Source organism: Solanum tuberosum, unplaced genomic scaffold (assembly GCF_000226075.1).
Source record: "Solanum tuberosum cultivar DM 1-3 516 R44 unplaced genomic scaffold, SolTub_3.0 scf00095, whole genome shotgun sequence".
Lineage (NCBI taxonomy): Eukaryota > Viridiplantae > Streptophyta > Magnoliopsida > Solanales > Solanaceae > Solanum > Solanum tuberosum.
The window spans coordinates 1,586,065-1,598,519 of record NW_006239021.1 but is presented as its reverse complement, the minus strand read 5'-3'; the positions used below and the strand labels follow the sequence as shown (position 1 = coordinate 1,598,519).

The 12,455-nt window shown below is 32.2% G+C and overlaps 1 protein-coding gene across 2 annotated transcripts; it reads right to left on the bottom strand.

The window, feature by feature from the left end:
* Positions 1–3,149: 3,149 nt before the first annotated feature.
* Positions 3,150–7,021, bottom strand: LOC102578877 (flotillin-like protein 6). Of its 2 annotated transcripts, none has more exons than XM_015309027.1 (3): positions 6,971–7,021; positions 4,292–5,242; positions 3,150–3,879 (listed from the first exon to the last, which is right to left on the bottom strand). In XM_015309027.1, exons 2-3 carry the CDS (start codon positions 5,219–5,221, stop codon positions 3,337–3,339), a joined length of 1,473 nt encoding a protein of 490 aa, XP_015164513.1. In that variant the 5' UTR covers positions 5,222–5,242; positions 6,971–7,021; the 3' UTR covers positions 3,150–3,336. The 2 variants fall into 2 exon arrangements, with proteins under 2 accessions (XP_015164513.1, XP_006347987.1); XM_006347925.2 differs by having other exon boundaries at positions 6,953–6,990.
* Positions 7,022–12,455: the final 5,434 nt, after the last annotated feature.

The following is a 12,455-nucleotide window of genomic DNA, read 5'->3' as shown; positions in this document are numbered from 1 at the left end:
AAATATTTAAATACACTAAAAATATTCTTCCTCGTAATAGGTACTTCCCAAAAAAGGAAAAATGAATCAATTTTATCTTTGCACTATATAAAATGAAACAATTTTGTTCTCGTTCGTTTTTTTTAAAAAAAAAAAGAATCGGGAGAGGGGAGTTGAATGTGAGAAACATGATAAGATAAAAGAATCTATATCTATCTATCTATATCTATATCCTATATTACTTTAAAAGTATGAACTCCTAACTTGAATGTTAAATTACTATAATATTTTTACCTTAGGTTGTGGCTTTTCCGATGAGTTGTGACTTTTTTCAAAGGGTTGTGATTTTTCAATGAGTTGTGACTTTTTCAAAGGATTGTGACTTCTCGAAAAGGTCATGACTTTTCAGATAAGACACAAAAAAAACTTGTTCATACTACCAAGTGTTGATTATAAATAGAGGGTCTTCCTCTCATTTTTCAACCACAAATTTTTTAATATTCTACTCTTCTTCTTCTAGCATTTTAAATAATTTATTGTCGTTGAGTGAGTTCGAAGTGTAGCGAAATATGAGGTACCACTATTCTGATGAAACAAAAAACACTTGTTCATACTACCCTTTGTTGACTATAAATAAAGGGGCTTCCTCTAATTTTTCAACCCCAATTTTTTTCAATCTTCTACTCTTCTTCTTATTGAATTTTAAAAAAACTCATGTGATTTATTGTCGTTGAGTGAGTTCAAAGTTAGTGGAATATGAGGTACCACTATACCCTCGAGTACTTGAGGAAAATAATTTTGATGATATGATAATTATTTATTAGCTTAATATATACATTAGTGTGTAATGTTCAAATATATAAAGTTAACATGATGTAGTCTAAATTCATTTGTTTTGGTTAACAATTTCTCTTGTAATGTAGATATATGCTTCTGAATATCTTTTTACAAAAATATTAAACTTGTTTAAGAGTTAGAGAATTCTCACGATTTGTTTTTTTAATGCTCAAAACAAAAGAATGACTTTATTTATTAATGTTGCCTATGTGATTTAGAATGTCAGGAAGTTTGCTTCAAAATAGTTATTACTAAATAAACATTGTCCTTTCGTTTTCATTATTTACTATTTCTTAATATTTCAGCATTTTAGAAGAAGAAAAATTCATATGATTTGTAATAACGTCACTTGAAGTTTGTATTAGTTTTATTATTATTATTTATTTATTTAATAGCTAATTTTAATGAGATAAATATTTTCATTAATGCAATTCTCTAACTTCAAAATATATTATTTTAAAATGGTCTGAGTTTCTTTTTTTAAAAAAAAAAATACTCACAACAAATGTGAATGTATGTGAATTTATATGAATCATTTAAAATTTATCATTTGCAATTAAATTTTATATTCAGTAATATGGAATAAATATTTTCATTTTGTCCCTACAATAAATTAAAATCTAATAACTATAAAAAAAAATAGTAACATTAATTAAAAGTCCTATTTATTTATGTAAGTATAAAATTTATTAGAAATTCAGCCATTGCACATTAATTCTTTAGTTATAACATTATAAATTCTCTTAGATATTACTAACTATTGCAAATGTTATTCATACTCTTTTACATTCTTTAGTTATGATATTATGAATTCTCATAGTTAGTACATTAATTATTTCTATCTTTCATCTTTACTTATATTAACTTTTGACCAATAATTTTTCACATGATTACCACCCCTATATATATGATAACACAATGTTGTTATTTTCCTTCGACGAATCATGCTTGGTTGAATAAATTGAAAAATCGTTTACAAGTATATGAACTATATCTTTGTTCGGTGTAAGATAAATAGGTGATTATATATATATATATATATATATATATATATGATTTCACAAATAGAATATATTCTTTGATTTTTATTTTATTTTTTAGGTAAAAAAAAGGTAACTTTTCCTAGTTTACTATTGACAATCAGATAACTATCTTTGATTTATGTACACAATCAATCGAGAAGTCAAATATGAGGGCCAACAACAAGAACGTCATCTATTATGTTATAACGTATAAATTAAAAATCAATATACAAAAAATAGTTCTAAAAATAAATTTAATTGTTCTCTTCACATGTTCATATGACTATAAACAGTTTAATGTGAAATACATATGCAAAGCACATCTGGTTAGATGATAAGAAAAAAAGACAACAAATATCGTCTATAAGGTAATATTGTTGAGATGCGACTAATTACATGATTGCACCTCATCAAATTGAAATAAATATATACATTATTGCATTGAACTAATAAAATTTTTCGTTGATCATCTTTGTAGGTTCTCGTGAATAAGAGATATATATATATAACAATCAACATTGAACATTCACAAAAGAATCTACAATATTATTTTGTTCAAAGCTCATTATTCAAATCTTCGCTTAAATAAGATATTTTCTGAATTGGTGTTGCACGTGTCGAAAAACTAGTATCTATTATAAACACTTACCATTAAAGAATATAAAAAAGATTGACATATAGTTTTTTTTTCCTTCGGGTTTAGTGCAGTATGTGCCGTATGAGTTATTATTTTCTGAACATGATATCATATAACTTTCTAACTAACTTCAAAGAATGATATCATAAAAGAAATCAATTTTAATTATATCTTGATACACTTTATTACTTATTTTAACTTTAATTCATTTAAATTTCAGTTGAGGACCAGCATAATAAATGTTTAGTTGGAAAATTAATACCAATAATTAAACTTAATATTTCATAAAATTGACATTGCATTAAATTATTATTTAAAATAGTTAAATCAATCTCATAATCTCCAAAATAATTTTCTATTCAAATCTTTAAAATTAAGAAAACTTTAAATGGATTGTTAAATTAGCTGTAGGGAAGTCAGTTGTGTGTTGGTGATGAAGGGGATTGTCGATATAAGTAAGTGATGGCAGTGTTGTGCATTGAAAGCTAGAGTGGTAATTGTAATATGTTTTTTTTTCTATCCGGTGTGCAGTACCCGCAGTAAGTGGTGTGAATAATTCGATTTCGGATGTTTATCAAGTGAAAAGAATGAAGCGTGGTGTGAATAATTCGATTTCGAATGTTTATCAAGTGAAAAGAATGAAGCGTAGGACCCTAACAGATCCTAGTCTCCAACAGTCAGTCTTCTATTATCAACAAGAAGTTCAATGTATGTAATAAAGCATTGCAAACATCACACTTGACCAGGCACAAAAGGCCTAATATACTAGCTATTGCTTAAGTAGTTAAGTGCAAAGTTTAGTCATATCAGCTTATTGGTAGTTGGAATCCTACTAGATGGTCATAAAAGTCATGAATTTTCCTATGCAGATTGGCTGGATGCAGCTGGATCAGCAGAAACAGAGAGGCTTCCTATCCATGCTGGTGGCAACATTCCAGTTTGTTCATGCACAGTCTCAAGTAAATGAGGCAATGCTTGGTAAATAGAAGCCAACTCTTTGATTCCAGCATGTCCACTACTTGTTCCATCAACCATCTGTCCATTTGTGCCACCGTTACTCCAAATGCTGATTTTTGGCTGAAGTCCCTTGATTGCTTCAGCATTGAACTTGGCGATGTCTTTGAACATTCCTTTGTCGATCATCATGTAGTCTCGCAGGGCGTTGTAATTTCCTCCCAAGGCTGACATCAGACTGCGTACATAAACGCCCTCTGCTTCTGCAATGCCCTTTAGTCCTTCAGCCTCTTTCTTTTTGGCATAGAGTGCAGCATCAGCAGCTAGTTGTACGGCATATGTCTGAGCTTCTGCTGCCAATTTCTTAGCCTCGGCAGCTTTTCTGTTTTCATAAAGCTCTGCTTCTGCTTCCTTCTGCTTCTTGTACAATACTGAATTGGCTTCTTGCACCTAGAGTGTTTTCATGACAAACTTTGGATGAGTAGTAGCATGGTACATAAACAATGGATTCATATGACAGAATAAAGTACTAGACTTACAACTGAAAATAGACAAGAAGGAAAAGATCCACATGCAGGAGTACATATATTGGGCAAAGTCACAAAAGAAATAATGTAACTGGAAGGAAACACAAGCAAAGTCATGTAACAGTTGAACATGAAATCATCAAATCATACTAATTTTGTGGACTATTAAGTGAGTAAGCCATCTCACATGGAAACATCTAAACACAAAAATAACATGAAATAATGATAAATAAAAGCAATCTAACTTACTCTAGATATATCAGCAAATGAAAAGTCAACTCCATGAACTCACACAAAGGTACTAAAAGAGAAGTGTTGTGATATGATGAACTTGCCTTAATCTCATAGTCAACAGTAGCCTTACTGAGGTGTTGTGCTTTGAGGCTCTCTGTCTTAGTCAATGCATTCTTTCTCTCAACTTCTTGTTGTAATACAGCCTCCCGAATTGCTACAGCTTTCTGGGCTTCGATCTCAGCCATTTTTGCTTGCTGAGACCACCCAGCCTTCTTGGTTGCCAGAACAGAATTCGCCTCTGCCACCTCAGCTTCTCTCTGATTTTCATATATCTTAACATCAGTCTTCACTTTAACCTCCTCTTTCTTTCCATCACCATCCCTTTGGGTGGATATGATCTTTGTCTCAGCGTCAATCTTGGCAGCATTTTGACGTGTGAGACCTTCTCGCTCCTTAGCTCCAATCTCACCCTTCATTTTGGCCTCAGAAACATCAATTTTAGCTTGGTTTGCAGCTTCCATTTGAGTTTTCTGCCCCAAGTAAGAAAAGTATTCGTGCCCTTGAACATCGACCAGTTGCTTAATGTTAGCATTGTAAATCAGCAAGCCAAATTGGTTGAGCTCAAGCTGAACCTTGTCAAATACCTCCTTCTTGAAATCTTTTGTGCCTTTAAAGATTTCCTCCATGGTCATGGAAGCAGCCAAGACACGAGTCTCTCCCTCAATGACACCTTGAACAAGGTCCTTCACATCGTGTGAATCACGTTCATGGTGGGATAGAAGTTTAGCATATTTGATAAGTCTCTCACGGTCATCCACACATGGACCTATAGTGAAAACAGCAGGGAGAAGGAAGGGCAGCTTCTCAGCACTCATAGCATTGACTTCAAAAGTATAGTTCACAGGAGTAACATCAATGATCCGACATTTCTGCAATGGCCATACTAGTGCCTTTTTTGTGATCTTCAGTTCATTAATACCAATCCCAGTGATCACCAGAAATTCAGATGCCCTTGCTACGTGGTACATCATGATTGCAGTTCCTTGATCTTCCTAACATGACAAGTAGAGGTTGTCAAGAATCAAGACCCACAACACCACACACGGACAAGTAGAAACTTACATTTTACTCAAACTTAACAGTATAAAAACTATCAGAAAATCTCATTCAAGACAGAAACACAGTTTATAACTAGTTTAAATTGTTGTATGTAAAGCTCATTAAAAATCTGAAAAAGGTTTAGTCATTCGGTTGTAAAGCCAGCATACTTCCAGGCTGCAGCAGATGATTAACTCGAAATACCTTTTCCAAATTTGGTACAGATTCAAGTTTTACCTTACCCCGAAGAGTTTTTGACCCCTTTTCTCAAAGTTAGAATACCTCAAGAAATCTTCCTTCTGATTCATATGACAAAAGATAAAGTTCAAATATATTCCTTGTTAAGAAAAAAAACAAGAACTCCATGCCCTCTTTGACTAAAGAAATGAAAAAAAATACTATTCTCAACATTAAATTGTAGCAAAATACATCAAGAAACTGCAAGAGTCACCAACAAATTGCTAGTGAAGTTACAAAACTAAACGCCTAAAAGCACATATGACATTAAATTGTCATCTTACTTTCTCAAAATGGGTAAGTACATGAATTGTAAAGAAACAGTTGAACAGGACAAGAATTAAATAGGAAGGAGCATAGTGGGAGTAAGCTATTGATACTAGCTTCAATATTCAGCAACTTGAAACATTAAGAATCTGGTCCAATCAAACACAGAGAAATGAATAAAAAGCAAACTAAAACCTCAACTAATTCTACAGAGTAGTATCTTCTACTACCAGTCAGGTACAGGGTAATCACGCCGAACTTTAGACCTCATGGTAATCAACTCATTTTATTGATCACTAGACCGGTAGGCCACATCTTTGATATTAAAAATGTAAACAAAGAAAAGTTTTGCCACTAGTCAATTTGTAAAATATTGTCTAAGCCAACTATGGTTTTTGCACTTCCATTTTAGTCAGGCAAAATACAAGTAAAGATGTAGAAGAGAATCAAACAACTATAGACGAGACAGCCCAAAAAGCAAAGGCAGAAATCAAGTCATATTCAAAGGAGCTAAGTTTATTTTACTAAGGGGTTCCAAAATATGAAAAAATAAGCCCAAAAAGAAGCCGAAAGGGTTTAACATCTCATACATATACATAAAAATAAACAATATAACTTTCCACAGGAGGCTAGGAAGAACCCCTCAGCAGTAACTGGCTCCGCCCCTCCACCCAACAGATCATATGAAAGGAAAAACAGTTTCTTCGCAGGGTTTTATGAAAAATAATTTTGCATTTCAGGTTTCTTCACTATACACAAAGTCGCAAACACACACACACACATAATCACAAGACTAAAAAAGAAATCACACAAAAAAAATGATAAAAACTTCAAGTCCAAATATTATTTTAAAAAAAACAAAATCGTTCAACCATAGAAACATAATGAAGAACTCATTCGTTCTTCCAAACTAGACACATGAAGCTCTTTCGAACAACAACAACAACAACAATATACCCCAGTGAAATGCCAAAAGAGGTAAAATGTACGCAAATCTTACGAAATACCCTCGACTCAAGTGCACATGAAGCTCTTTCGAAATGAACATGAAATCTATTTTTACGATAAACCAAAAGAAAAAAAATAACCCCAAGTAAACAGAATTTTTTTTTAAAAAAAGCACCATTTTTAAGATGAAAAAGGTAGGAAAAATGCTTTACTTTTTGAATGAAGGTTACCTCTGAAACTCTAGAAATGCTTCCAAGTCCCTAAAAAAAATACTTTGTAGATGAAAGGAGACTATATATATATATATACACACTGTCAAAACGCCATTATTACTGTTGTGTAACAGACCAATTTCCATTAAGGGATAAAAGGAACATGCCATGAAACTTCACCTCTGTTATGGAAAAAAAGTTACTGTTAACCGAAAGCCAATAATAACATGACAAGTGGCTGTGTAGTAGTACCACCATAATTAAATTAATAGAGTACTATTTTTACCTATTACTACTACTCAATTAATTATGGTAAAATGATACTATTATATGATTTTGTTCTATATTCAAATCTTATACAGTTTCGTCCTCCATTAAAAACATTCCGTATTGATCAAGCTAGTTATAGAGTTTTAAATTCAAAATCAAAACCTAGTAATTTCCATTTACTGATATTAATAATTTGATACTATGATCTTTTTCCATATCTAACTTCTTATATTCATTCCTCTTGTTTTGGAATAGTGTATAAGAATAGTAATGAATAAAATGTATTATTAATATTGATATTAGTAAAGTTGAGATTATTTCTTATCCATTATTTGGTTTGGTGTATTAAATTATATAACATTCATTATATAATTTCTTTTTAAAAAAAATATTTACAAAAATATCCTTTACGAAATATGGTGAAAATTACATGGAAAAGTTGTGAGGCGCAATTGTGTTTTTACATAAGTTGAAAAAGAATGTACCGAACAACATATAAGTAAAGCATTAAGTTAATGTATATGGCACACATGAGGCCGGCCAGTTTCCACCCTGTCAATTTTAGTATTCCTTGGCGCTTTCCACGCTGGGACAGGATAGGGGGGCTAAGCACCTCCAGTTGCGCGTCACCCCCAAGTGTTGAAACGTGTGCGCGAGTCTTTTTGCTTTGCAAGTTTCGTCAATGATCCTTCCGCAAATTCACCTACGGAAACATTGTTATGACTTCTCCTTCCTCTAAATGATAAGATTCAATAGACTTCTCGCGATGTCGGACAGTAAACTGCCCATGTCGCCACGATTCAAACATTTCACCGGATCATCAATCGGTAGGAGTGACGGGCGGTGTGTACAAAGCAGAGGTGGAGCTAGGTGGGGGTTCGTGGGTTCGGACGAACCCAGTAACTTTTTCGCAGACCATGTATTTGTACTAAAAAATTAATTAAATATTTATGTATATTAATTTGTGAACCCCTAACAAAATTGATCGACAATTCTAAAGGAAATTTAGAACCCCCAAACTCTATATGCTGGCTCCGCCTCTCAATTACAAAGGGAAGATTTTTTTCTAATAATGGATCCTGCCAAACGCCCCCGAGTACTGAAGTTGAGATAAACACTTTGAGGTCAAATCTTGATTAGTTACAACTTTACAAGGGCAATTGAATTATATTCTTAGAATTATTGTGTTTTTTGTTTTTTTTGCTGTAGTTACACCGACTTTTTGAGGACATAAATGTATGTTATTCTTCAATTATAAATTGTTCAGTCAATTGGTTAAATATTCACTGAAAAATCACTATTTTCAGTAATAGAAATTAGTACTCTCTGAAATTGAAATAATACTATTGAGGCATTACTTATATTTGTGTATATCGCTGGTGGTCAACATTTTAGAAAGAACTATATATGGGCACTGGATGCATCAGAATTGCATGAAATCAGGGTCCATTAAATCCTTGTTAGAGCCGAATCGACTTTAAAATAGTTTTTAAGTTAAAAATAAAAAAGTCAAATTTAAATGACTTTAAAATTTTTAAAAAAAAGTAAAGGGAAACTACTTTTGATTTTTCACCTTTTTAAAGTTATTTTTAATTTTGTTGAATACTTCCAACAGTTAAAAATGACATAAAATTAGATTTGATCCATTTTTAAGTCAATCCAAACAGACTCTTACTCTGTAAAAGCAAATTTCTTTAGAAAATGTTTTTAAATATTAGTTTGCCTTTAAATAAGAAAATGCTAATTTCCTATTCAAAAAATATTATCCACCAAAGTGTCAAAAATTATAAATTGTTACTTTACATAGATCATCTTTCTAACTTTCTTATTTAAACTTATTACTCGTTTCACTTAATGCGGTCATGTTATATTGTTATTATTCTCGTAAGATAGAATTAAATACTTTTTCATTTCAATTTATTTGATTTATTTAACTAAGTACATATTTTAACAAATAGAAATTTTAAGAACGGAAAAGGGTCATATTTGCCCTTATACTCTTAGAAAAGGGTCATATTTATCCATCGTCATATTTTTTTGATATATTTGCCCTTACCATCCAACTTTGGGCACATATTTGCCCTTGTACAGTTAAGTATTATGTCACCATTTTTATTAGTCTATGTGGCACCTACATAGCGCCTACGTGGCTCCATGCGTATATGCTTTTATTATAATTAGATTTTTACTTTCATTTTTTGTATTTTATTCGACCCATTTAGTAAAATCCGACCCAACCAAAATAAAGATCCATTACTTTCATCAAATCTGCTAAACCAAACTCACCTTTATCATCATTCAGCCACACCGACTTAGTTCAAATGACTTCTTGCTATCACTCAAAATTCGCCTCCCAAGTGATGGCTCCTCAAAACTTTCAATTGAAGCACGACAAGTTTGTTGGTAGCGACATATGATGTATATTACTATAATCATGATCAATAACAGTACAATTGATTATATCATAATCCACATTGAGATGCTTTTATTCGAATTACTATCCGGACATTGTTGAGTGCTATTATTTGCGTTGTTTGTCGTTGCTGCTGGTGTTGGTGTCGTTGCTGCTATTTATGGCTTGATTACAAGCTTTGCCTAATTTCTCACCACAAAGCTTGGAATTCCCCTTAAACGAACCCTCATTGAATCTTGATAACGAAACAGGGATTTCCCCTTTCAAGTTATTAGTAGAAAGATCGAGTGATTCTAATGTCGACTGGTTTGAGACTACCGACTGGCGGTATTGGACCTGAGAACTGATTGTTCTCCAGATGCAATTCAATGAGATATTGCAGCTTCATTAATGACGACAAAATTTCACCCGAAAATTTGTTGTCCGAGAGCCATAACTTCTTCAACGACAACATTTTCTCGAAGTAATTTGAAGGAATTTCACCACAAAATTGATTTTCCAACACAACTCACCTGCCGAATCAACTAGCACCGAAAATGGATGGCGCTTAAGCGCGCGACCTACACCCGGCCGTCGGGGCAAGTGCCAGGCCCCGTCGCAGACTAGCTCCACCAAGGGTCAAATGTTTGGTCCGCGTCGCGAACTTCGTTCCGACGGAATCTATGAAAATAAAACTCAAGTTTGACTTGTTTAAAAGGTCCAACTAAGTGAGAGGTAGTTTGGGTACTTTGGAGACAAATAAAGACCTCTTAAAGCACCCATTCAATTGAATTCCGGAATTGGTCCATAAAATAAATTGGTTTGAAAACTAAGTGTACGCATATAATTCCAGATAAATTCGTTTATGCAAGAAGAAGTCCAGTAACCATTTTTTCTGACAAAAAACACCCAACCAACATATATTTTTGTCACACGAATCCATTCCGGGTATTGGAATCGGGTCAATGGGTCTTTATTTTTGTTGGGTCAAATTTTACTAAATGGGTTGGATTGAATACAAAATAGAAAGTAAAATTTTAATTATAATAAAATTATATACACATGGAGTCACGTAGGCGCCATGTAGGTGCCACATAGACTAATAAAAATGGGGACACAATACTTAACTATACAAGGACAAATATGTACCCAAAGTTGGATGATAAGGGCAAATATATCAAAAAAGTATGACGAAGGGCAAATATGACCCTTTTTTAAGAGTACAAGACATATATGACTCTTTTCTGTTTTAAGAATTTATAATTTTAAATCTATCATAATACTTAATATTTGAGATTTTTAAAACTTATAACCTTATATATGTCATAATTGATTATAATTTTAAACCGTTAAACTCGACACACATTGACTATTTCAGTAAATGCTTGCTCATTTTGTTAATATAGATATCGAATAATCTTGCTCAAATACCTACCTGGATACACCTCTGTGACACAAATATCGGGTAATCACCAAAAAAATAATTATAATATTATATAATACACCTTAAAATTTGAGAAAAATGAATCAGAACCAAACAGTATAATAAATTACATTGTTCCTTGGTTTTTATGAAACTGATATAGAGTAGCTAGGAAGGTCAAGTCTTATTTCTACGGGAAAGTATCAAAAAAATTTATTATGGGAGACGCACAACCAACAAAAGGTGTGTGAGACTCTGTTAACTTTTTGACACATGGATAAGTGGATCATTTGTCGAGATCCAATTTTCATGAGCTCAACCTGGGAAGAGTTTTTGTGTTTTTCTTCATACATGTTCAACATTTCATCCTTAATCAGAACTCTGAAGCATCCTCAATCGATTCCTTTAGGTTTATTTGATGTGTTTTTGCGTTGTTTCTCCTAGTTGTGTGGTGATAGTATCCCACTTCTTCTTTTTTTCAATTCAGTTGACATTGGCGGATAATTTACTTCTTCAAAGAAAACTTAAGCTGCAAATTCGTACATTTCACATGGCAAGGGGTAACAAAGAATAAGGTAATTAGCAGATAATCACAGACCTGATGGGCAATTTCAAGTAAGAGATTGTACGTCTCTGTTTTTTCCTGTGGCAATTGGGCGGATTATAATGGACTAAAATAATAATAAGGGAATTCCGTCAAAATCCATTCGACCCAAATTTGTTTGGCTCAAAACGGGTTAGATAATGAGTAATATAATGGTCAAGATCCAACCCAATTCATTTTTTACCAAGCTTATTAGTATTTTATTTGTTCTTTTAAATATTTTAGTACCTAATAAAATCATTTTTTTCCCTTTATTACTACTATATATATAACATATCAAATGAAAAGAAAAAATATTTTGACAAAATTTCTCATGAGCCAATTTGATTATTCGGGTTACATATCAACTCAATTTTTAATGGATTGAAATGACAACCCACCAAACTTAAATACGTTGGGCATATTTGAATGGATTGAGTTTGATTTTGCCACCCCTAATTTTTCTACGGTCACAACAACTTCCCTTGTTTATATATAACCCACTTATACTTTGAATCATATTATTAGAGTTGTTTAAAATCTAATGATATATGATGATTCAATTGCAGAACTAATGATTAGTGAATAGATTGAAATTTGTAATAAATGGGATAATGGTGCATGATTTGAATTTATTCAATTTTCTTATTGAATAAATTGTTAATCCACTAAAGAATCATTAAAAAATTTCACTGTAAAATCTACAATCTAATACATTAAAGTATTTTTGAAAGAAAATAAGTATTTATGAGAATAACAAAATACTACTCCGTTTAAAAAAGAATGACCTAGTTTCTTTTTTAATCTGTTTAAAAAAGAATGACCTATTTTCTTT

Coding starts and splice junctions, on each gene's coding strand:
- LOC102578877 (XM_015309027.1), bottom strand. CDS start 5,221: ATGATGTACCACGTAGCAAGGGCATCTGAATTTCTGGTGATCACTGGG. Junction 3,880..4,291: donor CTGTTGACTATGAGATTAAG/GCAAGTTCATCA, acceptor AAAACACTCTAG/GTGCAAGAAGCCAATTCAGT.